This window comes from Aspergillus melleus (assembly GCF_016097325.1).
Source record: "Aspergillus melleus strain CBS 546.65 chromosome Unknown contig1, whole genome shotgun sequence".
Classification (NCBI taxonomy): domain Eukaryota; kingdom Fungi; phylum Ascomycota; class Eurotiomycetes; order Eurotiales; family Aspergillaceae; genus Aspergillus; species Aspergillus melleus.
Genome location: NW_025763370.1, coordinates 3,639,184 through 3,664,869, shown reverse-complemented (window position 1 = coordinate 3,664,869; position 25,686 = coordinate 3,639,184). Strand labels below are relative to the sequence as shown.

Here is a 25,686-nt window from a genome sequence, read left to right as displayed (position 1 = left end):
AGGGAAATGGTATGAGTTGGAGATAGCCACGCCTCTGGTGGACTGGACTGGGTCCCGTTGGCTACTTTATACCCCGGGTCCATACTCGTGTACGCCCCGAGGCTGTGACCAGAGCGTCGCGGGGAGACTGCGGGTTACGCAGGCCGTGGCTCCAATAACCCGAACGGGCAAGCATTGAGGGGATTCGCGGGGCTGCATTGACCCGAGGATGAGCTTAGCAAGTGGGCCGTCCCGGACAAAAGACCGACTTTGCAGTCTCCGGTCTCGTTCGAAGTGCGGATATGAATAGTTCAGAGCTGAAAGGAGGTCTTTTTGCCGAAAACATAAAGCTGAGGAGAATCCCTTGACCGGTTGGCTCTCTGCTCAGCTCTTCTTGCCGCAGGATAGACCCCCAGTGAGTGAGCAACGATACGATGCTTTTCTGGATCTTAGCCGACGATGCTTGGCGCAGGACGAACAGAGTAAAATCCCGACGTCCTGGGGTCCGTTTTACTGGGTCCGTGTACGTGAGTCTACGAGGTACGGAGCACGGTGTATACTGGGTATATCGCCATGAGCCGTCCCTATGATCTGCCCGACCTTGTGACCAGCGTCAGCCTTGGCTAGATGCTGTCGCCCATTGACAAGTGCAGCTCTGTCACCCTGCAGGCCGACGGTGGATTCATCTAGACCTCTTATCTTCCTCGCCGTGCCTCACTGGATGGAGAAAAACGATTGGCTGCTCATAGTATACGATCCTGGAAACATGGGTTCGGGATTGTCGCTACCAAAAGAACCATGAACCATGTGCATCTACGGAGAAAGGGGAACGAACAAGAGCAATACGGAGGATACTGCCGACAGCGTCACTGGCGTCATATCCCCAACTCTCCCCAAGTCGGGTAGACTGCTTCTTTGGGAAATCGTTCCGATTTCCGCATTGGGGTTCCCGACAGTCTCCGCATAGATTCAGCGCCCTTTGGGGGAGATCCCCACGCATATAAAGGCCCAATGCCCTACAAGGGGCTTAGGATAGAATGAAGTAACCCTCCAAGAATTACTAAGACTATCTCATCATGTCAATGTCAAACTTTCTCTCGAAATCGGCCATCCGGGCCGCTTCCACCTCGGCTTCGTCGCCCATGACCAAGGCCGCGGGCGATATCTCCAGTGTCTTCCCCAGTTTAAGGCCCGACTACAAGCCGGAGCCATTGCCTCCTCGTTTCAAGGACTTGAAGTCCGAATACTTCCACAAGAATGAAGAGGCCTTGAGAAGCAGCTGGAAGAGACTGCTTCCGAGCCTGGAGGAGGAAGTCGGTAAGATTAAGTCGAAAGGGAGCGATGTAAGCAGGCAAATCACTAGCATCTATGATGGGTTGTGACGCTAATTTCCGTACAGATAATTCCATCTGTGAACTACGCAGACGTTGTATCAGGAACGGTGCCCGATGAGATCCTTGCTGAGATCCGTCACCGTGGCACCGTGGTCATCCGAAATGTCTTGCCTCGGAAGGAAGCTCGAGACTATAAGGACCGCATCCAGGACTACGTGGCTGCAAACAAGGAGCGCGTGAAAGCCTTTCCTCCAGACTCGCCGGCAGTGTATGAGTTGTACTGGACTCGTCCGCAGGCGGAAGCGCGAGCCCATGCCAACATGCTCGGTACCCAGACTTTCCTGCAGCGTCTTTGGCATTCCTCGGATCCGCGCACGCCCATTTCTACCAGGAACCCTCTGACTTATGCGGATCGACTCCGTATCAGAGAGCCTGGTGATTCCAAGTTTACTTTGGGGCCCCACGTCGACGGCGGCTCGCTGGAGCGATGGGAAGATCCGGAGTACGCTCGAGTGTATACCAAGATCCTCGAGGGCAAGTGGGAGGAATACGATCCGTGGGATGCCAAGCACCGCGTCACGGCTCAAATGGACATGTATAACGGTGCCGGAGCATGCTCCATGCTGAGATTCTTCCAGGGCTGGCTCTCCATGTCCCACACCGCGCCTGGCGAAGGTTCCCTGCATGTCTGCCCCATGCTGGTCCACAGCACTGCATACACCATCCTCCGTCCTTTCTTTGATCCCCAGACTTCGGAAGCTGTGATGGATGCCACATTCCCGGGATCAGTTCCTGGTGCTTGCCAGGAGTACAACCCCGTGACGCATCCCCATCTGGAACTGGAGACGACGATGGTGTCTGTCCCCGAGGTGGAACCCGGTGATTACGTTGCCTGGCACTGCGACTCGCTGCACTCGGTGGACAAGGAGCATCGCGGCACGGGCGACTCCAGCGTGCTCTACATTCCGGCCACCCCCATGTGTGATATGAATGTCGAGTACTTGCAGAAGCAGCGCAGCGCGGCTCAGAGCTACTCTCCTCCCTGGGATTTCCCTGGTGCCGGTGGACCCGGAGAGAGCGGGTTCAAGGGCGCTTTGGATTGGAACTCTGTGAACCCCGAGGGTCTGCGCGCCATGGGCTTAGGCAGCAAACCTTGGGAGATCACCCCGGACATGAGTGAGGGTGAAAAGCGAGTTGTGGAGGCTGCCAACAAGGCCTGTTTCGGCCAGGCTTGAGGCAATTGGGGTTACTTTTGGAATGTTCTTGTAAAATTGTATATTATCTCTGCGTCGTGATGCACTTTAGCCAAAATCAAAATCAATAGACTGTGTACTGTTGAACCTTGAACTAGATCATTGACAATGGATCAATGCATCGTGAGTGGACATCGGGCGTAGGCGGTCTACCACCCCAAGCCGGCCTAAGGCATACTAAACCAACCGGTACATCACCATTTCGCCATTTCCACGCCCTCGACACCTCCCAACCAACCCACGCCTCCATGATCAATTTCGATTCGAGGTCCTAATCATGCGGCTACAGGCGGCGCTTCTTCTGCTCGCCTCGTGCGTGCCCTCGACGTGGGCCATCTACCCCGACGAGGTCAACCATATCGATTTCCACCATGCTTTACTCGGCGCCCCCTCGTCCCAATCGACCTTCTTCCTCAAACCCTCTACCTCCTCCAATGCTTCGCTTCTCTATACCCTGTCGGAAAAGTCGCTCCTCGGTGCTGTAAACCCCCGCGATGGCTCCGTGGTCTGGCGACAGAATGTCTCGCGAGCCTCGGGACCGGCCGACCACGGCGCTGCCCCGATCCTACGTGCGTCTGACGGTTCCAACGCCTTGGTCAGCGCCGTGGGTGACTACCTTTCGTCGTGGAGTGCGCTGGATGGAAAACTGATCTGGGAGAACTCGTTTGACCATGAACCCCTGGCCGATCTGGAGCTGTTGGAGCTGCAGGATGCCAGTGCCGCGGAGTCCGCCGCCAAAGACACGATTGCGCTGTTTGCCGGAAAGTCTGGAGTGGTTAGGAGACTGGATGGAGACTCTGGAGAAGTGAAGTGGGAGTACAAGGATGAAAGGTTCGGCTTCGATGGTTTCCCGTGTGGATGGAGACGCTTTGGTCTTGACTCTTTTTTACGCTCGTTGCTGACAGTTTTGGATTGAATCTAGTGGTGACCTTCCCTTCCAAGTCTCTTCCTCCGCTACCGAGATCTTCTACATTTCGTTGCAATCGGCCCTGCTGAAGGGTTCCAAGATCAAGATCACTTCGCTGGACCCATTGTCCGGTCGCCAGAAGCACCAGGTGACGCTGAACTCGGAGGGCGATGTGACCGGGCCGGAAGCTGTCCTCTTCGTGGGCGCTAACACCGCCGCTCCGTTGATTGTCTGGACTGATAAGGCAAGCAAGGTGTTGAAGGTCAACGTGATTGGATCCAAGTCGGTCAGCTCGCTGAACATCGATAACACCAGCGGCGAGGAAATCCGGTCGGCTACCGTCCATGCTCCCAATAAACTCAACTCGCTCCCGCATTTCCTGGTGCACTACCAGACGGACTCTAGCTCCTGGGCTGAGGTTTACCACGTGGACCTGAAATCGGGCGCCGTTTCCAAAGCGTACAATCTCCCTCGTCTGCCTGGATGGTCTGTTTTCGCGACCAGCAACAAGGATGCGAATGTTTATTTCACCCGCATCACGCCCACCGAGGCTTCCGTTGTTTCGTCGGCTTCCCATGGTATCCTGGGGAGATGGCCCTTGCAGTCGCGGCCCACCGAACGAGCTGTTTACGCCGCTTCCGAGGTGGTTGCCAAAGGTGACTCCGTGGCTGTCCGGTCGGCGGCCGTTTTGGCGTCGGGCGATTGGGAGCTGATCCGCAATGGCCAGACCGAGTGGACCAGATACGAAGCTTTGTTCGGTGCCTTGGCTGCCCAGTGGGCTGAAACGGACGAACAGGAGGATCTGGCCCATCAGCTCGAAGTCGAGGGCCACGAGAGCCTCTACGGAGCATACGTGCATCGGGTCAAGCGCCACGCGAAGGACCTTCAGCATCTCCCCGACTGGCTGAGGGAGTTGCCTAAGCGCGTTCTCACCAGTTTCTTGACTGACGAGGTTTCGAATCTCGATGGATTCGGACTCTCGAAGCCCGTCATTGTTGCTACTGAGAATGGACGAGTCTATGCCCTCGACACCGGCAAGCACGGCTCTGTTTCTTGGAGCGTGAAGGCTACCGATGCGGATTCGTGGAACGTCAAGGCAATCGTCACCCAGCCCGGCTATGCTACCGTGTACGCCGACGACGGTAGCTCAGTCAAGCTGAATGTTACCTCCGGCGGCATCATCGACCGCTCACCCGCTAGCACCAAGATTCGCTCCATTGCTATCGTCAGTGACGAGGTGGCTCCGCTCACCATTGGTATCCAGGAGAACGGCGCACCTGTTAGATCGGTGGACCGCCCTGGCTTCTTCGTGACCCTGAGCGATGACGATCGAGTTCTTGGATGGAGCACCAAGGATAACAAGAACCCCATCTGGGAATTCTTGCCTGCCGCCGGCCAAAAGATTGTCCACGCAACCGCCCGGCCTGCTCATGACCCCGTCGCCTCGATTGGCAAGGTCCTGGGTAACCGATCAGTTCTCTACAAGTACCTGAACCCCAATCTGGCCCTCATCACGGCCGTGGGCAAGAGCTCCGCCAGCTTCTACCTGCTGGAAGCCATCACCGGCAGGATTCTGTACACCACCACCCAAGACGCTGTCGACACTACTCAGCCCATCGCCTCGGCCATCTCCGAGAACTGGTTCGCCTACTCCTTCTGGGGCGACGTCTCCGACGCCTCCGACGCCAAGGGCTACCAGCTCGTCGTGTCGGAACTCTACGAGTCACCCATCCCCAACGACCGTGGTGATCTCGGCTCCGCATCCAACTACACCAGCACCGCCCTCCCCCTTCCCCACGTCATCTCGCAAGCCTTCGTCATCCCAGAACCTATTTCCCACATGGCCGTCACCCAAACCCGCCAGGGCATCACCACCCGGCAGCTCCTCTGCACCCTCCCCGCCACCAACTCCCTCATCGGCATCCCCCGTCCGGTCCTAGACCCCCGCCGCCCCGTAGGCCGCGACCCGACCGCCGTCGAAGCCGAAGAAGGCCTCTTCAAATACAACCCCTTCCTCGAGTTCGACGGCAAATGGTACCTGTCGCACTCGCGCGACGTGGCCGGTCTCACGACCGTGCTGTCCAAACCCACCCTGCTTGAAAGTACGAGCCTGATCTTCGCGTTTGGCGGCGACATCTACGGCACGCGCGCCACGCCTAGCCAGGCCTTCGACGTGCTCGGGAAGAGCTTCTCCAAGGCGCAGCTCCTCTTGACTATTGTGGCGTTGAGTATAGGAGTGGTTATCCTGTCGCCGATGGTACGTTCCTTTTCCTTCCCTCCTTCCCCTTTTCTCCTCAATTCCGTTCACATATATGGATACGCCTACGTGCATCTTCTCTGAATTTCACTAACGGCCAACCTCCAATCAATAGGTCCGATCAAAACAAATCAACCAGCTCTGGAAGGCCGGTTAAAGTATCGTCTCATCTACCTTTAGCTTTTTCTGTTCCCTTCTCTCTAGCCATCTCATAATCCTTTTCCTTAAGATAGTCTAAGGTTGGGATACTTTTCTTTGTCAATGCGAACGAAACATGTAGGATAGATAAATAAATCAACAAGACTTTCATGGCTCCAGACGTGTGAGATGGCCATCGTGTGCTCCGAAGCTACACAATATTGCAAATCCCCGTTCACATCAGCGTTAGCATCAACCCGGACTGCGGCGGCGCCTTCGGCCAGTCTCCAAGACGCTTCATCCCAGTACAGCCGAGTGCAGGAGCCACGACAGTCTCCGGAATGGACAGATTGATTTTGTATCTCCGTGCCCTGCAATCTTCTGCAGTGCTCCGGGTATTTGGCGTCACAGCTGGACCATCTGCTGGGCTCAACGTACCTGCAGCGCGGCACGGAATCAGCAAACATAGTCCGGAAACGATGGAGACACAATCGGTAATCCTGCCCAATGAAAGATTTATCCCGCTTGAGCAGGTTCCAAACCCAGGAGCACATGTATTCTGGACGAAGATGGCCAAAGTACGAGCGGGGGTATTGGACTTCGACGAAATGAAAATGGCTATAGGAGTTTCTCAAGACGGCAGGCTCCTGTTGTTGGCTCCAGCCATATTCCAACGTCTGGCCTAGCCTGTAGTGGTACTCAAGGGCAATGAGTCGCCTCCATGATGCCCATAGAAACGCACCAGTGATGAAGCAAATTTCCCGCGAGTAGCCTTTCCTTGTGAACATAGTCATTTGATCCAGGAGCAAGACCGTGGTACCAGCAAGTTTTAGGACAAATTCGCCATGGTATTCCTCATACACTTTCCCAAGCTCCATTAACAAAGCCACCCGAAATCAAATTGGTGCTCACAAAGACGGCGGCCTGTAAATTCCCCCACGCTTGGCTCTTCTCTGGTAAGAAATACGCAGAATCAAGCTGCCTGGATTTTATATCAACAGGGATATCACGGTACTCTAACGGGACCCGATGAAGGCGACGGAGAATTTCCAATGCTGGCCCGGGTAAGTTCTGTTGAATGTTGTAAAGTTCTATCATCTAAAATTATCGAGATCCATCCACTGTAACTTTTTTCCAGGCAATGAAACGAGCCATTCGAGAAAAGAAAAAAAAAACGAAAACCCGAAAGAGACGATGCCGATTCTAATGAATTATAATATCTTGGTCTAAGAGGCATGTCGTGTATATCAATAAATCAATCGTCTTTTCCCGAAAGGTTGCAGAATTTGTCTGCTGTATATAGGGGGAGATGTGTGTGTGTGTGTGTGTGTGGATAGCAAGAATAAAACCAGAAATAGAAAGATAGAAAGCAGACCCGCGAAATAAAGGTTCTAGATGTTTGAGAAGAACACAGAATTATATAAAAGCCGAAATATATGGGGGGAAGGGGGAATGTATGGGAATGGGATCAACAAAAACGACAGATGAACATGATGTGACTGTTCTTTTCCCTGGTTCTTCTGCCAAATGCCAAGTATGCAAGCAAACCAAATATATAAGGGGTAAGTAAATAGGGGATGTGATCACGATGAATGGAATGGAATGGAAGGGATAGTCTTTGCTTAGAAGACCAATGTCAAGATAAGAACGATACCACTCTTGCAAGAAAAGGTAGGGAAAAGGGGGAGAGGAGATCAGATATCAAGATGAAAGAAGGGCACCCTAGGCAGAAACGGTCTGCGTCGGCGCCTCGACACCCCCATTAGCTTGCTTTTCCGCAGCGACGTCGTCCGCACTCACTTTTTCGTTCTCGGTCGTGCTGTCGTCCGTGGTCTCTGCGGCCTTCTCCGCCGGGGTATCATTCGACTGAGGCTTCTCCGAGTCGGACTTTTCAGCCTGAGCCGGGGCGGGCGCGGACGCGGGCACGGGAATATTCGACTTGCGGCTTTCTCCGTTGGCCTTGCCCAGGACCTCGATGTGGTCACCCTTGAAGAGAACCGGTCCTTTCAGGAGCGAGGGCTTGGTTTCTCCCTCGGCTGGGGGCGTTTCCAGGGGGCTGAGGACCTCGCGGGCGGGCTCGTCCAGGTTGGGCATGTCGTTCCACTTCCAGTCGAGGTCGCCGCCGTATTGCTTGGGGATGCTGGACGGGTCCATGAATGAGGTGAGGGTGGGCTTGACCTCGGCGGCGGAGAGGATGAAGATCTTAGAGGTGGTGCCGGGGTCGAACCAGCGCTTGATCCAGCCCCAGACGGTAGGGAAGAATGCCGGTGCGCCGATGATCTAACACAAGTTCAGTTAGAGAGTGAATCATTTGGAGGCCAATAGTGATCGGGTAACATACAAAGATTCGATCCAAAGTCTCGGGGTAATGCGCTGTCGCAAGAACACTGGCATCCTGCATGTGTGACTTCAGGTTCCAGAACTGCTTCAAACCAACGCCGCTCACGTCAACGATGTTGGTCGAAGTCACGATGGGAGCCTCAGGGTTCGGTCGCGACAACCGCGTACACAAAGGCATGACGAAACGAAGCAGATTCTCGTAGAGAGCGAACAACCGCAACAGGCGCTGGGGCACCTTGGAGGATGAGTGGGTTTCCGCCGTCGCAGTGGCGGAGTTCATAGTGGACATGTACTCGGCCATGTTCTTGTTATCCAAGTGGCGAATCTCGAACACATAGATGGGGATTCCACGCTTGTCGCGACGACCCGTCCATTGGGGATACTAGCAGACCGAAACACCGTCAGCCATCAATCGTAGAGAGAACGCAGTTTCGCAACCTGCAAGAAGCAAAACAAACTCACCATCCGCCTCGCCGCCTCATACGAGTCGACATCGATATTCTCATACAGCGATTCGATCGCATTCTCCTTGCGCCAGTCCTCGGTATCCTTGAATTGGTTCCAAGCGCCATCTAGATCGAACTTGCGCGCGCGGAGGAACCGCCTAATGTCCGTGCGCCGTCGCATTAGCCCAAGTAAATAAACCAACCCCTCCAGGTATAACACCGGCATTCCGCGGAAGCGTCCAACACAGCTCCAAAACAGATAACAAGGGGATCGGGGACACCTACAGCAGCGTCGCATCCTCGTGGCTAGGTTTTCCCTCCCCCGCGTCGGCCTTGTAGTATCCGGTCTCCTCGCAGCGTTTCTTGAACTCCTGTAGGCTCGTCTCTTGCTGCTCGGTCAGATGGTTGGGGTGACCGGCCAGCCATGCTGTCCCTGCGGCCTGGGAAGCCGAAGCGACCGGGTCGTTCTTGGGGTCGGACTCGCTGGCGGTCTGGCTATGGTTGGATTTCGTCCGCCACAGAGGCATTTTCGGCTGATATATGAGATTCTCGAGGAGAGATGGATTGGTCTCGAACAGTAAGGGGTCCCAGGGTTAGGGAAACAATAAAACAATAATTTCCGAAAGGGAAGAGGGAACGGAAGAACTGTTTGCTATTGCAAAGGCGGATTCTTCTTACGTCGTTGCGGAGTTGGTTTGCGAGATCAGATCGTTCCGAGGGAAATTGGGTGGCGGGGAGAAACACGAGAGAGGGAAAGATGGAATTAAGTACCCAAGCTACGTAGATGGACGAGGAGGACGGCGCGACAAAGCAGCAGCCCGGAAGTGAGACAGTCAAGTGGGAATGGAATGGAAAGCAATGAAGATGAAATGTTGGGGAAATCCATCGATCGATCAACCTCCGCGAGACCACGTGCATAAACTGCTGATGTCAGCATGCATAACATGAACCCTCATTTTGTGCTCAACGCGAGATGCCTCAACTACGAAAACGAAAAAAAATAAATAAAACAAAGCAAGATCAAACGGCTTTTTGGTATTCCTGCTTCAATCAAAAGAAAACAAACTATTATGGTGAAAAATAGAAAATGGTAAATCAAAGATCCCATCATAAATCGCCAAACCAAGAATGTCCAAGATACAACACATGGGAGAAAAGAGTATCTGTACAGACAAGTTCCGTCAAGCTCACATATCCCGATGACCAGTCGTTTAGTCTTCCGTCAGGTCACCATACTCCCACATGCCTCGTCGCTCATCCTTCGCCTCATTCTCGAGGGTGCGCAGGTGCGAGATCGTGTCCGACGCAGCGCGTTCCCAGGCCTTCAGCTTCTTAGGCACCATGGCATATCCCTCTCGGACGACGTCGGCGTTGATGCTGTGATCCAGGTTCTTGGACTCGGCCGGGTCCAACAGAGTGACGTGCAGGGTTCCCTCGGGCGTAACGTAGTCGACGTTAGCCACCAACTCACGGTTGGCGGTCTGCTCCTCGAGGAAGCCAACGGCGTCCGCAAGGTAGTCGGCCGACACGGGGAACTGTACGAGAGAAAGCACGGCATCCACGGCTTGCGCACGGAGCTTCTGGACGGAGAACTGGGGCTGCGACAAGGGTCGCAGGCGGGACCAAGGCACCACCTCGGAGTTACCAAAGTCGATGTAGACAACCTCAGCCTGCTTGTTGTCGCGGTCGTTGCGACGCACCTTGGCCCGGTACCACTCGTTGTCCTCGGTGAACTTGGCGGCCACGAACTCGCCAGCCTTAGGGGGGCCGGGCAGAGGAGTCTCGTTGGCCTTGTTCAGGTGGAAGGAGCGGAAGGCGCTCATCAATTCCGTCAGGGCAGAGGTGCCGGTGCCGATCTGCTGAAGCTTGACGCGAGCGTTGGTGGGATCAACGTAGGTGACCACCACGTCACGGTAGTCCTTGCGGCGGGAGGCAGCCTCGGTCTCAGTCCCGCTGTTACCGTCAACAGGCTCTTCCTCGGCCTCCTCCACATCCTTGCTAGGGTCCCAGTCGTGCCAGAGTCCCTTGCGGGCCTCCTTGGCCTTCTGTTCCGCAGCAAAGTACTCGGCGGCATGGCCAGATTGTTCTGCAGAGTATGCATGGACGGTGGCCAGACCCTCCTCTAGAAGAACCTTGGTGAAGTTCTCCTTGTTGATGTACAGGGTACCAATGAAGCCACCGACCTTGTCGATGGTCTCAACGTCAATTTCGGCATCACGCTGCATGCAGCGTTTGTTGGCCAGCTCGTGAGCCTCGTTGCCAAACGGCTCGGACGCCTCGCCGGGGTTGCGAGCAGACCGGGGAGCACGAATGCCCGACAAGACCAGAGTGAGTTTGGCGTTCTCGCGGGGCACGAGAACCGTGAAACGCGATCCCGACTTAACGAAATCCACGATGGCAGGAACACGCTTCTGACGCTGAAGGATAGAAACCTCCATCTTGGCCTTTTGCACGCTTTCCGAGTAGTCCTGGTACTGCTTCGTCTTAGGGGCCTTGGGGGACCACATTCCCTTGGCCTCCTTCTGGGCCTCGGCCTCGGCGATAAGCAGGTCGTCATAGTCGGGAGAGCGGTCCTGGTCATCCTGGCGGTGGCGGATCACAGAGGCATAGCCGGCTTCGACGAGCGCGAGCGAAACGTTAGTGTTACCGTGGATGACCGTGGCAACCTCTCGCTCCTCGTATCCCTCGTTAGCAGGCTTCTTTCCGTTGATGGTGACCTTGACGTGCTTGCCGATGACCTTCTTACGCAAGAACTCCTTCGCGTCGGCGGCAAATGGGGCCTGCTTGGGGTCGGACGGCTTGGGCTGGCGGGTGCTGCTGAGACTGATCTTTTTCTCCTGGCCGGCCTTGTTGCGGATGAAAAGGGTATCGGCGTTCAGCACGCGGCTCACGATGTAGTCCTGTTCGGCCCCGCCCGCAGGACCCTGGGAGGCGACCAGACCGGTGAACAGACCCTTCCGGGCATCCTTAGCAGCCTTCTCCGCGCGGCGGAAGAGGGCCATGTTGGCTCCGAGGAGAGGAGTGTGAAGGTCGTGGCAACGGGCCAGACCGGCCTCCAAAAGGAACTTGGCGATGTTACCATTCGGGTGCAGGACAGTTGCAATCAGCTGACCCTGGGGTGTAACGCCCAACAGAGAGACCTGAACCTTGCGCTGCAGCACTCTCGACTCGACGAACTGGTGGGCCTCGTCACCAAACGGCTCGGCAGGCTGCTCCTTGCCGTCGGCAGTCACCCGCTTAGCAGCCGGGGCCCGGACACCGGCGACCGCAACCACGACCTGCAGATGTTCTTCCGGAGAGAGCAGCAGACGGAGAACCAACCGGTCACCGTTCAGTACTCGCTCCACAATGGCCTCGAGGTGCTTGTCTTTCCATTCTTCGACCAAGGACTTGCCGTCCGGCAACTCGTAGCTCGTCTCAATGACACCATTTCCGGCACCGGCCCAGACACCCTTGTCCTCGGACTTGGCGTGGTCCTCTAGTGCGCGGAGACGTTCCAGCAAGGTGGCAGTTTCTTCGGATTCGTCGGCCCGCTTGCCAGCCTCTTCACGAACGCGCACCCATCCTTCTTGGACGCAAATGTCGGGCAGGGAGACTTCGAAGCTCGGGAGCTTAATCGTGCCGTAATCACGTTTGGCGCCGGTGGGGATGGTGTAAAGGACTTGGAATTGAATCACTTTTCCGACCAGGAGCTCTCGCAGGAATTCACGGGATTGGAAACCGTACGGCTGCAGGAAATCAGAAGGGTTAGCCCAACTAGGTCTTGCATCGTTTCAATTGGATGGAAAGCGACAACGGAGGTGAAAAGAAACATGTTCGATGTGAGGTGGGAATGAACGTAGAGCAGGCAGAGGGTGGTCATAAGCATTGAGATCCTCGACAAACACAACGGCGAGTCACTGAAAGAATTGTGAAGAGTAAACGGGGAGGTAAAACACAATAACCACAGTGAACTTACTTCATCGCCTTCTCGGCGCAGTCTCGGCGCTGAAACATATGCCAAACTGAGGGTGCGTTCCTGTCCGGGGTTGGTGATATGCGACAGGACGACGGTGTCGCCTGACAGGACAGATTTCACGCGAGCTTCCAAAACCATGCTGGAAAGCGGTGGGAATCACAGCGATAAGAAAGGATTGGCAAACCTGGGAGAACCAGGAGGAAAGATGAAAGAACACGAGATGAACTCAACTCAACGGCAGAAAAAAGAAAGACGGGGGAATGGGGAAGAAGGAAGTTGACCGAGTATGCCAGAAGCAACGTGGTTGGAAGGAAAGGGGAAGCTTGGGCCTAGCCGCACACCTGACTTGCGCCGGTTTGTGGGGGAGGCACCATTAAACATCGCATTATCTACGTTTCAACTTTCTAGACAAACAGTTATTCATGCATTACAACGTCCGTTGAATTCGTCAATCCTATACATTCTCTAGCTCTGCTTTTCCCAGGGTCAAATCATTATGCATCTTGTTGGTCCACTGGGAACGACAACATAAATATCCATATCAATCAAAGAATCAATCTGGTCGCTTCAGACGCTTCCAATCTTGTCCTAGTACTTTCACATCCTAGATTGCAACATTACGTGATATTAATTTACGCAGCAATGCCGATGACACCTAAAAGGGAGAAAGTCAGTATCCCTGTCGTCTGATTGCGTTCGCTCTTCTCTTCAAGGATCACACTTACCGCAAGCAGGGCGGGTACCAGCGTTACCAGTCTTCTTGGACTCCTCGTTGCCACCACGGCCAAGGTCATCAGTACCGGAGTGGACGACCAGGGTGCGCTACTCCACGTTAGCTTCTACATGCACCATCCGACGACCAGAAAGAGAAACTTACGCCAAGAACGCTCTCGGAGCCAATCAGCTTAACAAGCTTGTCCTGCTTGGAGCCGACGGCGTTACCCTCAGCGTCGGTCTTGAAGTTACCAAGGTCACCGACGTGACGGTCGGAGTCATCGGGGGCACCGTGGGGCTTGCCGAAGGGGTTGACTAACGTGGAAGGTTAGCATTTCCGCCTGCTTGCTAGCGGACTCGACGGGGCTTTTGGCACGTACAGTGAGGGCCGGCGGAGGTGCAGCCGTTGGTGTTGTCACCGAACTGGTGAACGTGGAAGGCACGCTCGGCGTTGGCGTCGTTGCCAGTGATGTTCCACGAGATGGTGGTGGGGACGTTAGCATCGGCCTGCTCGAAGGTGACGGTGCCGGAGACCTTGGAGTCACCACGGAGGACAGCAACTAATCAGCGATTCCCGTTAGCTTGCCGTGGTGGCCACTCATTCGCCCAAGCTTGCAAAAATGAAAGGAAAACATGATCTGGAACGGTAGGAAAGCTTGATCACGACCAGGAACGAAGCCACCAAGCTCAAACAGGCAAAACCACAATAGCCAGAAGCCAGCCAGAGCCGCTGAACAGAAGGTTCCCCTCTTTTCTGGCTCTGCTATATCAAGCAGCAGTCCGGGGTAGGCTCCCGTGATAGGCTGAGAAGGCTCCTGAGAGGAGGGGGGTTCGTTCACAAGGTGCTCAAATCTGCTCACTCAAGGTCCTCTAGCCACCGGTCGATCGTGGATCCCTCGAGCAAAGCACCAATAACCGAGGGGGATACAATCAGATAATCGAAAGCAACGGATACGTACCAGCCTTGACCATTTTGAGGGTTATATGGGGAGAGATATGATTTCTGGGGGATAGAAAAAGAGACGATTGAATCGAGTGGAGAGGGGAAGAGAAGAGGGAAGAGAAGAGCGAGAGGGAAAGAGGAGCAGCAAGAAGTAGTTGGGGAGCAACGAGGGGTAACTCTGCCCGGTGCGGTATTACCCATACCCGACTTTGAGGGACAAATTGGAAGGAAATCGAGAGAAATGACCGGTACTGACCGTACGAAGATCCCCACTTGGCGGGGTTGTCTCGGGATGACGTTCGGTTTGTGTAGTTTGGCTTCTTCCGGCGATTCCTAAGCATGTCGAGTCCAGATCTTCCGTCATCTGGAAAGACCCTTACAATCAAGCCCGAGTTCGTGACCCTCCTCGGTTATTCCGTCGAGCACGCCATGCTGCATGGTGTACGGAGGACCGTCCAACTCCACCTCTGCATGGAAACAAGCATAATACATGCTGTATCTCAATCCCCCGATCCCGGACCAGGTTGGCCTTAACTCCGTTGTCTCCGTCCTTCACACCTGCCTCCACCCTGATATCCTGTCCTCTGGTCCTACGATTTAATCAATTGTAGATGATATAAAAAGATAAAGATGGAACGATCATAATGAATTCGTCATTCGTATCTACTAAGCTAAAATTTTATGTTTCACGTTGCCAATTTTTACACGTGAGCATGATTAGACATAACACACACACACACTATTCATGAAAACATGTCAGTATATCCAATTTAAGCCTGGATCTTCGACTTGAGGATGTCCTTGAGAGTGACGGCGTCGGCCGCGAACTTGGAGATACCCTCCCGGAGCTTCTCCGTGCCCATGGCCTCCTCGTTGAACTCGAAACGGAACAGAGCCTCGTCGTTGATGTAGCTGCGCTTGGGGAGGTCCAGGCTGGCGGCGCTGGCGGCGTCCAGCTTCTTGGGGACAGCCTCGGTGGAGTTGTGGAGGTCCTCAAGGAGGTTGGGCTAAAAGGACAAAAAGGGTTAGCGTTAGAATCTGGCACATCAAGCACCAACATTAAAAGCCAAAACATACCGAGATGGTCAGGTAGTCGCAGCCAGCCAGCTCGGTGATCTCGCCGACGTTACGGAAGGAAGCACCCATGACGATGGTCTTGTAGCCGTGCTTCTTGTAGTAGTTGAAGATGCCCTGAACGGACTTGACACCGGGGTCCTCCTGGGCGGTGTAGTCGCGCTTGTGGGCGGCCTTGTACCAGTCAAGGATACGACCAACGAAGGGGGAGATGAGGAAAGCACCGGCCTCGGCGGCGGCGATGGCCTGGACGCTGGAGAACATGAGGGTCAGGTTGCAGTTGATTCCGTGGTCTCTCTGGAGGACCTCGGCGGCCTTGATACCCTCCCAGGTGGAGGCAATCTTGATCAGGATGCGCTCCTTGGGGATACCGATCTCCTTGTAAAGCTGCGGGAAAACCAGAGTTAGCGGCGTGTTCTACAACTTCGGTTTCCCGTTGAATTCCATACCTGGATGATGCGGAGGGCCTTGTCAATCGAGGCCTGGGTGTCGAAGGAGAAGCGGGCATCGACCTCGGTCGAGACCTTTCCGGGGACAATCTCAAGAATCTTCTTGCCGAACTCAACCAGGAGACGGTCAAGGGTAGCGTCGACCTGGGCGTCGAGGTTGCCTCCCTGTCGTAGTTGTTAGCTCTCGGCCTCTGGAGGTTACGATTTTCAAGCACATGAACATACCTGCTTCTTGCCGTAGGCAACGGCCTCGTCGATGAGAGCGGCGTACTCGGGCTTCTTGGAAGCCGCGAGGATCAGGGAAGGGTTGGTGGTGGCATCCTGGGGCTTGTACTTGCCAATGGCTGTGCAAAAATATTAGATCCCGGCATTCTTGAATTGTGTGAGAATATCATAGGAGTTACATACTGGCAAAGTCACCTATGGGAGGATTGACGGTCAATTTAGCTGTCCCCTTGGGAAGATTGGCTGCGTGGCGATAAAATTAGACTTACCAGAGTCGCAAACAACGACCTGGATCGGAGGTCAGCAAACATGACAACACAAGCAAGAAGAAGAGATCGAAAGAGGGAGACTTACGGTGCCAGCGGCCTTGAGCTGTTCAAGAGAAGAAGACATTGTGAAAGCAGATGGTGGTATCACAGCAAAAAGAGAAAGAACTGATGGAGAGAGATGAAGGAAGAAGGAGATTGGATGCGGAGAGGGGGAAAAGAAATAAGGATGAGGGACGTGGCGATGAGGGAAGCAAGTGGAAGAGGAGTGGAAGAGGGGGCTCCGGGAAGGTGGGATGGTGGGGCAAGTATGACGATATGCTGTCCGGCTCCTGCAGACTGCCAGAATCCGATTCTCCTCTGTTCGTCTCCCCCCAAAGAACCAAAAAGCCTCAAAACCGGCCTTCTCTGCTCCTGCCGCTGCTTCCCACCCATCGGTGTTAACCCGTTCTGCCTCTGTTTCACCCTCTTCCCCTCAGATGCCCCTGGTAGAGCGAGGTTCTTTCGGTGCAGTGTGCTCCGGCAACCGCATGGATAACGGTCCACTTGGCCGGCTAATCACGTTCCTGTTTTCTTTCACCGGAGCGCTGCGGTACTTCCTTAGGTTATTATTATTATGTATTGGGATTTAGGGAGGAACAATAATGATAATAATAACAATCATAACAATAATCATGAATAATCAAGCCCCCATGCTTACCCTCCTGTTTGGGGTAACTTTAACCGCCCCAGCTCTCTCTCTAGATCTAAACTGGCTATACAAAATCAATGCGCTTGTCCCGGCCTGTCGTCCGGCGTCAGGCTGGGAGTGGAGGTCGCTAAGGTAGAACGCAAAGAAAAAAAAAACTGGATCGCTTGAGGTAACTTCGTATGCTTTTGCTATCATGGAGCTCCTTTTGTGATTCTCTTGCTTGTGATTCTCTTGCAAAGATAATCACCTTCAGTTCCCCCCGTTTTTAGACATGGAATCACAAAAAGCCTTAACGGCATTTCAACGTCGCTGGACACAACTCCATTCATACTACGGACGGTGGTCAGCTTCCCATGTTCAACATCAAGCTATGCTTCGGAGTCACCTACCACTCTGCCGACTTCGTCTCCGGTATAAACGACCTGTGGCAAGGCCAGAATGCAACTGATTCCCACGGAAATATTGGCCCCGTTGTCCCGACTATTGTCAGTATGGTGAAGTTGCCGAATCAATTCTAGCTCGAAACGCCCGCCATGAATGATTTTACTCCAGATCTACAGATTTGTCAGTTTCGGAACCGTCAACAAGCATAAGATCCACGTACATTGACAACGCCCCTTCTGTGACCAGTGAAGAGAAGCTCTCGCTCCTGCCATTCGTTGTCGACGCCTTCGTAGAAGACGCAGGACAGGATCTGATCGTCGGCAGAGTCGCATACTTTCTGCTCTAGCAACAGAGTGCCATTCAGCGTGTAAAGGCTGATGCGGTTACCCCGGCAAATCATGATCTCGCCGGTCACGTCATTAATCCGCGCACACTGCTCAGTTGTTAGCCGGGAAAATGGATCCTAGCAGGTTGGAAAGACCTGGGACGCGGCTTACGTTGACAGAACCACCCCCTGGAAGCTCCCGGACAAAGCATTGCTGGTTCAGATCCCACAGCATGACCTGCCCGTCCGTCGACGCAGAGAGGAGAGTGCTAAACGATCGTGAAACCGCCAGTGTCGTTACGGGAGAACGATGCCCAAACAGAGACCCCGCTGGCTGTAAATCCACCGATCTGCTGGTCGATGAGAAAGTCCATGTCGAAATTGTGCAGTCCGTCCCCGAGGTGACCAACGTTCGAGAGTCCGCGAAGATTGCACAGGACAATTGGCCGATATGAAGGTGCTCAAGGTGACCCAAAAGCTGTAGACGTCAGCAGCAGTTCTCAAGAACATCAAGGAGACGGTAGCCTGTACCTTCCGGCTGTCCGCAGAGTAGAATCTAACACTACCGTCGAAAAAGCCCCATTCCATGTACTTGTCGTAACTCGGGGGTATGTTCAATCGCAAAGCGGCAGCACATAAAAGGCGATCCTGTTTCATTGATAGCGAGGATACCTGTTCCCCAATATCTGCCATAGTGTCAACAAACAAAGCTCGCATCTGCTTCCACAGAGAAAGGAAAGGGAGAGACTTGAAAACTGACCAAGAAGTGAAATAGGAAGCTGTGTAAGTGATTCGGCAAGACGATCTAGACGTGGAGCCTTGTGCCGCAAGTCCTCTCTCTGTGGGTGTGGTCGATTGAATATTTGATGGGGCGTCTGACCAAAGTTGTGTATGATGCCAATCGTAGCAATTCGGTCAACTGGATCCTCAATTGCGTCCAAATCCCTGGCACCCTGGTATGAAAGATGATGGAAGGTATTGACGGCTTCGACAGCAGCCTCTCCCTTCTGTTTGCAGCCGAACACTAGATCAATCCAATGATGTAGATTCTGTGTGACATAAGGGCTTTCCAGAGCTTCGCGATGCCTAGCAATGAAGATTTTGGGATCTCCTTTGGCCCATGGCGGCAATTCCACGGAGTCAATCTCAGTCGTCATGTTCTGCAAGAAACCGAACTCAAATTTGTTCGAGTTGACTAGAAACTCTGGAAGGTAAAAGAACTCGGGAATCAGTTCCCTCACGTCTGTCATATTTCCTCGAGAGGCGGACTCCCATGCTTTCCGGATAGAGTAAAAGAGACGGTCGGCATGGTCAAAGTGACCGCCTTGAAGCAGGATGTAAGATTTCACAAATGGCTGGAGACGTATCAGATATGAGCTGACAATCATCGCAGAAGAATAGTGGGTGCCATAATGAAACGCAGGAGCTCCATCATCATCCTCTCCCATGTCTTTAAACGCTTTGTACCGTTCCCGGAAGTCAGCTTCTCGTTCCGGGGTTTGGCAACCCATAGGCTTGGAAAGGTCCCGGAAGCTTAGGGGATTAGTCAAGTCCAGTTCCTCACTTGTATAATCAGCGAGCACCCAAGGGAAAACAGGGTACTGTGTCAAGTCATTGAATGTTCTTCCAGCTAACGTGTTGACCAGCATCAGATAGTGGAAATTCGAGATTTCGCCCTTAGCCCACTTGCGAGTTGCCGGATGCACCGGTGAGTGTCCAAAGACACTAGCGACCTTGGACCCAAGAGATTGCGGAGCATCTTCCTGGCTGCGGAGGGTTTCAAACCTCCAAACGTCCTCGGGCCTTGAATGACCAACGCTTCCAGTGACTTGAGGGGCTTTTGTGGCAAGCTGACTGCTTAGAGTGTCTCGATCCCGTGATGAGATGAGGGTCAATAAGTAGCTAGTGCCATCCGTGAAGAAGATTTCTAGAGACACGTCGCGGAAAAGGAACCGTCGCTTCGAAACACTGACGAGATCCGACCATTTCCAACTCCTAGTCTCATGCTCCCGTGGTTTGCGTTCAGTTGACGCCTTGCCAGCGATCACACCCACGTAAGGGTCGCGTTCCTCAGGAGGGGCTTGCCAAACATTCACGATTTCACCATCAGACCTCTGGAAGAAGTTGTCCAGGATGTAGATATTGTCTTTGCCAATAATCAGCAGCCCTTCGAACGCCTCCAATCCAACAATACGAGAAATGTTGCAAACATTCTCGACCTGATCCCCGCGGTGCAGACTCCTCATAACCTTCCTATTTCTATCTTCGTAGTCTTCAAGATCGGCTTTGGGGTCATCGATCAACTCGAAGCTTTCTTCAATCACGCTTCTACTATCAGGACTTATGCCTTGGGCATTGCTTTCGGGTTGGTCGGTAGGCGCAGTAGGGGTAAGGCCAAGACCGTCGCCGCTAGATGACGTCGGGACTTGCGTATCAACCTTGATTTCTGGAGGTTCTGATGCTTTTCGTTTCGGCTGATAGTCGTGTCGCTCGCCTGACTCATCTGGGACCATTCGAAGCCGCATGCGGCTACGGCCTTCGGTCTGATCAAGATGCCATTTCCTTTCCTTGTCATCGGCAAGGACCCCACCGAAGCGGCGAAGATCTAAGATCAGATGTGACAGCGCCGCCCACATGAAAACCGAATTGTCTTGCTGATCCTGAAGAGCTCGTTGGTATTTCAGAAATTCCGATGCCGATATGTTCGATACCCAATGAGGGAATGTAGCCTCGTGTTTGCGTATCACTTCCTCATTCTCCTGCTCTATCTCACTCCATTCCTTCAGCTTTTCTTGACGTTTATGATACCGAGAGCGTGCCGAGTTCTCGATCTTTAAATTCTCTTCGTGTACAAAGGAGCTCCACTGCTTGGACAGCCCTCCGAAGAATAATGTATTGAGATCGTCCTCGTGATCATCCACCCACTGTAGGAAGGCAGCGTCTTCCATCCCAACGAGTGCTTCAAAGCCACTTGAGAGTCGGTTCTGCAAAGACGGGTTTGTTTGGCTTAAAATGGTGGACATCTCAACAGGTTTCTGTACCAATAAAATGCGGAAAAGTCCGGCAGCATTCAAGCGTATGTCTTGACTCGTATCAATCAACTTTATGTAAAGAAGATAGCATAGCAGCTGCAAATATTCTGCCTGTGTTTCACCAGCAGAAAGGAGCACGACTTGCCAATAGGACAAACGGTTCAGGAAGCAAAGCGCATCCGTACCATCAACCTCTGATAGCTTGAGTAGGACGACGCGAAACACCGTAGACCGGATCGTCGCAATTGCCTGGCTACAAAGTCTAATGCTCTTCAATCGCGAGACATCGGGTCGTTGGAGGTACTCCAAAATGGTTCCAGCAAACTCGAGAGTGGCCGTGGCACCATCAACAAACCAACCCTCATAGACTGCTTCGCCTAGATGAGTCGAGAAACGTCCCAAATTAATCAAAACACGAGGTTCAGATAGCAACTCGAGTTTCGAGAATATGACGTCCTGCAGAGTGGAGAGTAGAGACCTCAGCATCCATGAATTGAAGTATGCCTGGTATTCCGGAAATCCGGACGGCGTTTTCAGATAAAGACCAAGGCCAGAGAACTCCTTTCGTTCAAGCAACTGTTCTGAGAATACAGACAGAACGAGACTCAGTATGGTGGATACTAGGGGATGATCGGTGACTCCCTTGAACTCTACTCGCGGAGAAGTGAAAGCATGTTGTATGCGTGCCGAGGATGGCGGATATCTTCTTTCAGAGGAGACCAGGACAAACGACGAGGCACGCCCTAACGAGCCGTTTTCATCATGAGAGCCAGCCTGCTCAACTGCGGTAGTTCGTACATCGGCTGCCCTTCGGGAGCGCGGGCGAACCATGAAGTTGGGGTCATCGAACTCAGGGCCACCGATACGAGGATGAGAGCTTATTTCGTCTTCAGCGCTCACATTATCTGAACCAACGACGACGGGAAATAGGACAGAGAGTAAGTTTTGTACATAGCCTGGTTTTGTCGCAAATTCTCGGAGGTTTGCGAATTTCAGCTGCAATTCCGCAAGAAATTCAACCACAGCGGCTAGAAGGGACACGCCCTCAACAGTCGCTCCCAAAGGTGTATGAGAAGACATGAGAGGCTTAGGGCTCTGTACACGATCTTGGAGGGAACCAGGGGCTTGGTTGTCATAGTCCGAAAAGGAGTCATCCACAAGCACAACCTTTTTGAGACCACTCTGCATCATCTCCGTAATGACTGGGAACATTTCGGGAATGATAACTTGAGCGTGGCTGCCAGCATAGAATATCTCAGACAGAGTAGTGTGGTCAATTGGCTTATCAGTAGCTACCTTACCCACGTCCAGGCCAAACAGAATGGAAAAGCAGATCGGCCATAGAATGGGGGTGTCCCACCATCTTTTCAGACAGTGTCGCATCAGGGTAAAGCCCCCTGTCTTTTCGGTGAACTTTTTGCTGTAGCTGCTGCCATGGACCACAAGGAGGCGGGCCATCATTTTGGCGGCCAAGGCAACAATCTCGGGTTCATCCTCGGACATGAGGTACAAAAGCCACTAGAATGATATCAGGATCAATTACACAATCATAAGCAGTTTTCGGGACGCACCTTGTTTGTTACAGCTCTGGCAAATTTCTTTATTGGCCCAAGGTCATTGGTATCACAGAGGAGGGAACAATACATGCGAAGCATTTCCGTCGCTATCACCCTGCTGGAAACATATTTAGGCTCAACAGGATTTGCTGGCGGCCGAATTCCGGAATTGAAGCGTATGCTTTTCTTCTTCTGAAGTCTGCTTGGCTCTTTGGGTTTATGCATGGCATACGTGATGAAAAGGGACAGGGACCGAAGTAAGTCTGCCGTCAGACAACTCTCCATCAAAGACCCAAAAGCGGATGTGAAAAGGTTCAATGCCTCTGCAGTAAAATCTTCCCCCTTCAAAGTTTCAAGAAGCTTCTTGCTTACACCTATTGATCATCAGTCAAGCCAGCCAGAATTGGGAGAAATTGGTGAAGACAAACTCACGCATGCGAGCGAGGCGCTTCGAATTTGATCGGCGAAATTGACTCTCGCTGGCAAATACACAGAATTGCGAATAATATAACTCGATGAGAGGAAGATTACCGAATCTCCACACCTCCAAGTCAACAAGCAAGACTCTATAAGCCAAAGGATTTGTGATGATGGAGTGACTTGGTTGCTCGAAGTCATAGCCTACAAATTTGAGGGTTAATCGAAGAAGGTCAAAGGCGAGGACGGATCGCTCTTCATAGGTGGAGCAAACGGTCGAAGTCCTAGAGTTTGTTCCTTGTCCTAGCTTTTCACGTAACAATGCAGCAAGGATGCCGTAGCCATTTTCCTTTTCCATTGCTTCACTGTTTCGCCAACTGTCTTGCACAGCCTCATAGAACGCCTCAACCGCTAAAAGTAATGTTTCTGCGGTTTTTGCCGAATGGACCAAGCTCAGTTGCACCGCTGCGCAGCCACCGATGCGCCAACTAGCGTCATCTAGAGAGTGAGGCACTGTCACTACAGGATCTCCAGTCAACACCCCGATTCCATGGGCTTGGGTCAAGGCATCATTGATAGCAGGAGTCGCTCCGTTGGCTGCCACCGCGTTCGCTCCCATCTTTGTTAGTTGGTGCAAGTTTTTGGCGGCTTGCTTCGAAAGAGACTTGATGAGTTGCGATTCGTCAATATTGTTGCCGTCATCATCATCGAGCACAGCCAAGGGAGAGACATTGAGGATTATAGATCCCTCCCGGATCAGATTGCTCGCTTTGCGCCTAATAGCAGTGACGATATCCGATGTCTCTTCTTTCCCGGGATGGAGATGCTCATTACGCAGATTCAAGGCTGCAGAGGCTTTGTAGGTCTGGAAAGAGCCCAGACAGTCCTGGTAATTTCCATAATATCGGGGACCAAGGTTGTAGAAAACAGAGACCATGTCGTCGCTATACGCTTCATCAAAGAGGATCGCATTCGCTAGAGACCACCGAGATAAGGAAACTCCCTTTCCAAGTTTCATTGCCAGGTCCTGAGGGGTGCCGTAGAAAGCCTGAACCCTTGACGCCCGGTTCGAAGGGCCCACGGCAGGCAAGGATGGGTATTCAATTCTCAACTGCTCGACGAATTCGCCATCGATAAAAAGGGAGGCCCGCGAGTACGATGGCGGTCTTGGCTTTTTGTGCACCACGCAGATGTGATACCACCGATTAGGTTCGAACGCAGTAGACTTGAACCGAACGCTGGGGCGAGAGCCTTTAATCGACGTCTGCAGGATGAAGTTGCGCGTGTCCTTCTCTAAGTACGCAAGAACAAAACATGTTTGGCTTGCATCAAAGGCGCCAAATATCGTTGTGTGTGTCGTCGTATCGAATTGATCAAAGCGTGCCCATACCGCAAGTGTGTAGCCCGACGAGGTTGTAGGCGGAAATGAGCGACCTAGGGTTGTGAACTCCAAAGAACAGAAACCGTGCTGAGAGAGGTCGAACTGAATTGACGGGGGTTCTTTCGAAGATTTCAAGGCGCCGACGAGGAACCGTAGCGCTTTGGGACAGGCGTGTGCTTGCTGATAGAGGAATACTGCGTCATCTAGGCTACTAATTCCCTGGGAGCAAAGCAGCTCTGCAAGTTCCTGATAGGCCAGCCTAACAGATTCCGGATGCTTTTCATCGAACACGATCGGAAGAATCAGAGAAAGAATCCCAGTAGCGTGCAGAATTGTGGTGTTCCGTTGAGACTGACGTGCAAGTTGACAGAGACACGATGGTAGAGCTAGTTTCTGTATTCTGTGGTCGAGATCGGGTGAGGGCTGGAGCAACCAGACTCGGATTAAAGGGCCTAGAAGCTCCGGCACTTCAACATTTTCCGAACTTCCTACACATCGATCCACTTCCGCTCTAAGGTCGGCATGAGCTACCTGATCGACTGTGTGGAACTTCTCACCCAGGGTCGTGAATATACGGGCAACTGTTTCCTGGCATAGGATGGCCGCAAATATGCCACCATAGAACTGTTCCGCATCGCCTTGGGCAGAGTCTACTTTTCTGGCCAGAACGGCAAAGGTCCCCTCCAATGCAGCTTGACCTCCCCCTACAATCCGATTTGCAAAATATCGCTTGTTTCCAAAATGCTCCTTCAGGGCCTCGGCCAGAACCGCCAATGCATCTTTGTGGAGGGACAAGAGGAATTTTCTTTCCTCTACTGACGATCCGTGGGGGTCATAATAGTCGGAAACCTTTCGTAGGAGGTCCAATAGCGTTTGGAACCCATGTAGCAGCCGAAAGCTCTCTTTAGCTTGTCGAGGGTAATCGCTGTCGATGAATGTGTGACGGAGACGAAGCAGGCATTCCGTTGCCGTGAGGGCAAGCTGAGAGTCTATCGCATTGCCCTCGCAAGTGGCCTTGAGCTCCTGGAGGACCGGGACTAAATCGGCGACCGAGCGTTGGACTGGTGAGGACGGGGACGAAAGGTCGAGGGAGGCGTTGGCTTGGTTCATCGCGCCGCCGGATCTCAACCCCGATTGCCTATCTGATGACCAGTAACCACCAGACACCATTCACCTGCACTTAGCGTAGGGATGAAGGCGGTCTGCATTGGTATGTACGCGGTTTCGGGAATGACTAGCGGGCCTTCAAACGAGGGCAAGTGCCTAGCATGGCACAGGTTAATGCGGGAGGGGAAAAAGGGCTTTGCCGGGTTTTAGGATAGATCAGCAATTGCGCGATTATAGGGATAGGGTAGAGCACCGCCAAGAATTCGGAATTCGGCGTGGAGAGGGCTTTTGCTTTTCTGGTAGTAGCAAAAAAACAAAAAAAAGAAAAGAAAAAAAAAAAAGAAACAATGATCAAATGGAAAACTTACCTCCACACCCTCGCAGAGATACAAGGTTTCCTGAATGTTGAGCTGAATGTGATGATAAGTCGTATGCCAACGTCACTTGAGGCTGTACCATGAGCGGGGGGGATATCGGATTATCGGTCGAGTTTCCAGCACAGAAGCCACG

At 53.0% G+C, this 25,686-nt stretch overlaps 8 protein-coding genes across 8 annotated transcripts; 3 read left to right on the top strand and 5 right to left on the bottom strand.

Moving 5' to 3' along the window:
• Positions 1-1,055: 1,055 nt before the first annotated feature.
• On the top strand, positions 1,056-2,548 carry LDX57_001304 (DUF1479 domain-containing protein; the record flags this gene model as incomplete). Its single annotated transcript, XM_046082945.1, has 2 exons — positions 1,056-1,322; positions 1,379-2,548. The coding sequence occupies 2 exons, from the start codon at positions 1,056-1,058 to the stop codon at positions 2,546-2,548; spliced, it is 1,437 nt and encodes a 478-aa protein (XP_045938902.1).
• Positions 2,549-2,843: 295 nt separating this feature from the next.
• LDX57_001303 (uncharacterized protein) lies at positions 2,844-5,887 on the top strand (the record flags this gene model as incomplete). Its single annotated transcript, XM_046082944.1, has 3 exons — positions 2,844-3,397; positions 3,489-5,730; positions 5,846-5,887. The coding sequence occupies 3 exons, from the start codon at positions 2,844-2,846 to the stop codon at positions 5,885-5,887; spliced, it is 2,838 nt and encodes a 945-aa protein (XP_045938901.1).
• A 1,703-nt stretch (positions 5,888-7,590) lies between these two features.
• LDX57_001302 (SEC14 family lipid-binding protein) lies at positions 7,591-9,181 on the bottom strand (the record flags this gene model as incomplete). Its single annotated transcript, XM_046082943.1, has 4 exons — positions 7,591-8,148; positions 8,210-8,590; positions 8,671-8,812; positions 8,940-9,181. 4 exons carry the CDS (start codon positions 9,179-9,181, stop codon positions 7,591-7,593), a joined length of 1,323 nt encoding a protein of 440 aa, XP_045938900.1.
• Positions 9,182-9,865: 684 nt separating this feature from the next.
• LDX57_001301 (putative transcription factor (Snd1/p100)) lies at positions 9,866-12,750 on the bottom strand (the record flags this gene model as incomplete). Its single annotated transcript, XM_046082942.1, has 2 exons — positions 9,866-12,382; positions 12,613-12,750. The coding sequence occupies 2 exons, from the start codon at positions 12,748-12,750 to the stop codon at positions 9,866-9,868; spliced, it is 2,655 nt and encodes an 884-aa protein (XP_045938899.1).
• Positions 12,751-13,244: 494 nt separating this feature from the next.
• Positions 13,245-14,298, bottom strand: sod1 (superoxide dismutase SOD1; the record flags this gene model as incomplete). Its single annotated transcript, XM_046082941.1, has 5 exons — positions 13,245-13,267; positions 13,338-13,434; positions 13,490-13,641; positions 13,707-13,886; positions 14,286-14,298. The coding sequence occupies 5 exons, from the start codon at positions 14,296-14,298 to the stop codon at positions 13,245-13,247; spliced, it is 465 nt and encodes a 154-aa protein (XP_045938898.1).
• A 741-nt stretch (positions 14,299-15,039) lies between these two features.
• On the bottom strand, positions 15,040-16,410 carry TAL1 (sedoheptulose-7-phosphate:D-glyceraldehyde-3-phosphate transaldolase TAL1; the record flags this gene model as incomplete). The annotated part of the gene is made up of 7 exons (XM_046082940.1): positions 15,040-15,276; positions 15,347-15,730; positions 15,793-15,957; positions 16,018-16,136; positions 16,201-16,212; positions 16,287-16,305; positions 16,372-16,410. 7 exons carry the CDS (start codon positions 16,408-16,410, stop codon positions 15,040-15,042), a joined length of 975 nt encoding a protein of 324 aa, XP_045938897.1.
• Positions 16,411-16,421: 11 nt separating this feature from the next.
• On the top strand, positions 16,422-16,727 carry LDX57_001298 (uncharacterized protein; the record flags this gene model as incomplete). Its single annotated transcript, XM_046082939.1, has 1 exon — positions 16,422-16,727. One exon carries the CDS (start codon positions 16,422-16,424, stop codon positions 16,725-16,727), a length of 306 nt encoding a protein of 101 aa, XP_045938896.1.
• Positions 16,728-17,274: 547 nt separating this feature from the next.
• BPH1 (Beige/BEACH domain protein) lies at positions 17,275-25,179 on the bottom strand (the record flags this gene model as incomplete). Its single annotated transcript, XM_046082938.1, has 8 exons — positions 17,275-17,304; positions 17,364-17,528; positions 17,579-17,791; positions 17,856-18,161; positions 18,215-18,369; positions 18,444-22,233; positions 22,287-22,645; positions 22,704-25,179. 8 exons carry the CDS (start codon positions 25,177-25,179, stop codon positions 17,275-17,277), a joined length of 7,494 nt encoding a protein of 2,497 aa, XP_045938895.1.
• Positions 25,180-25,686: the final 507 nt, after the last annotated feature.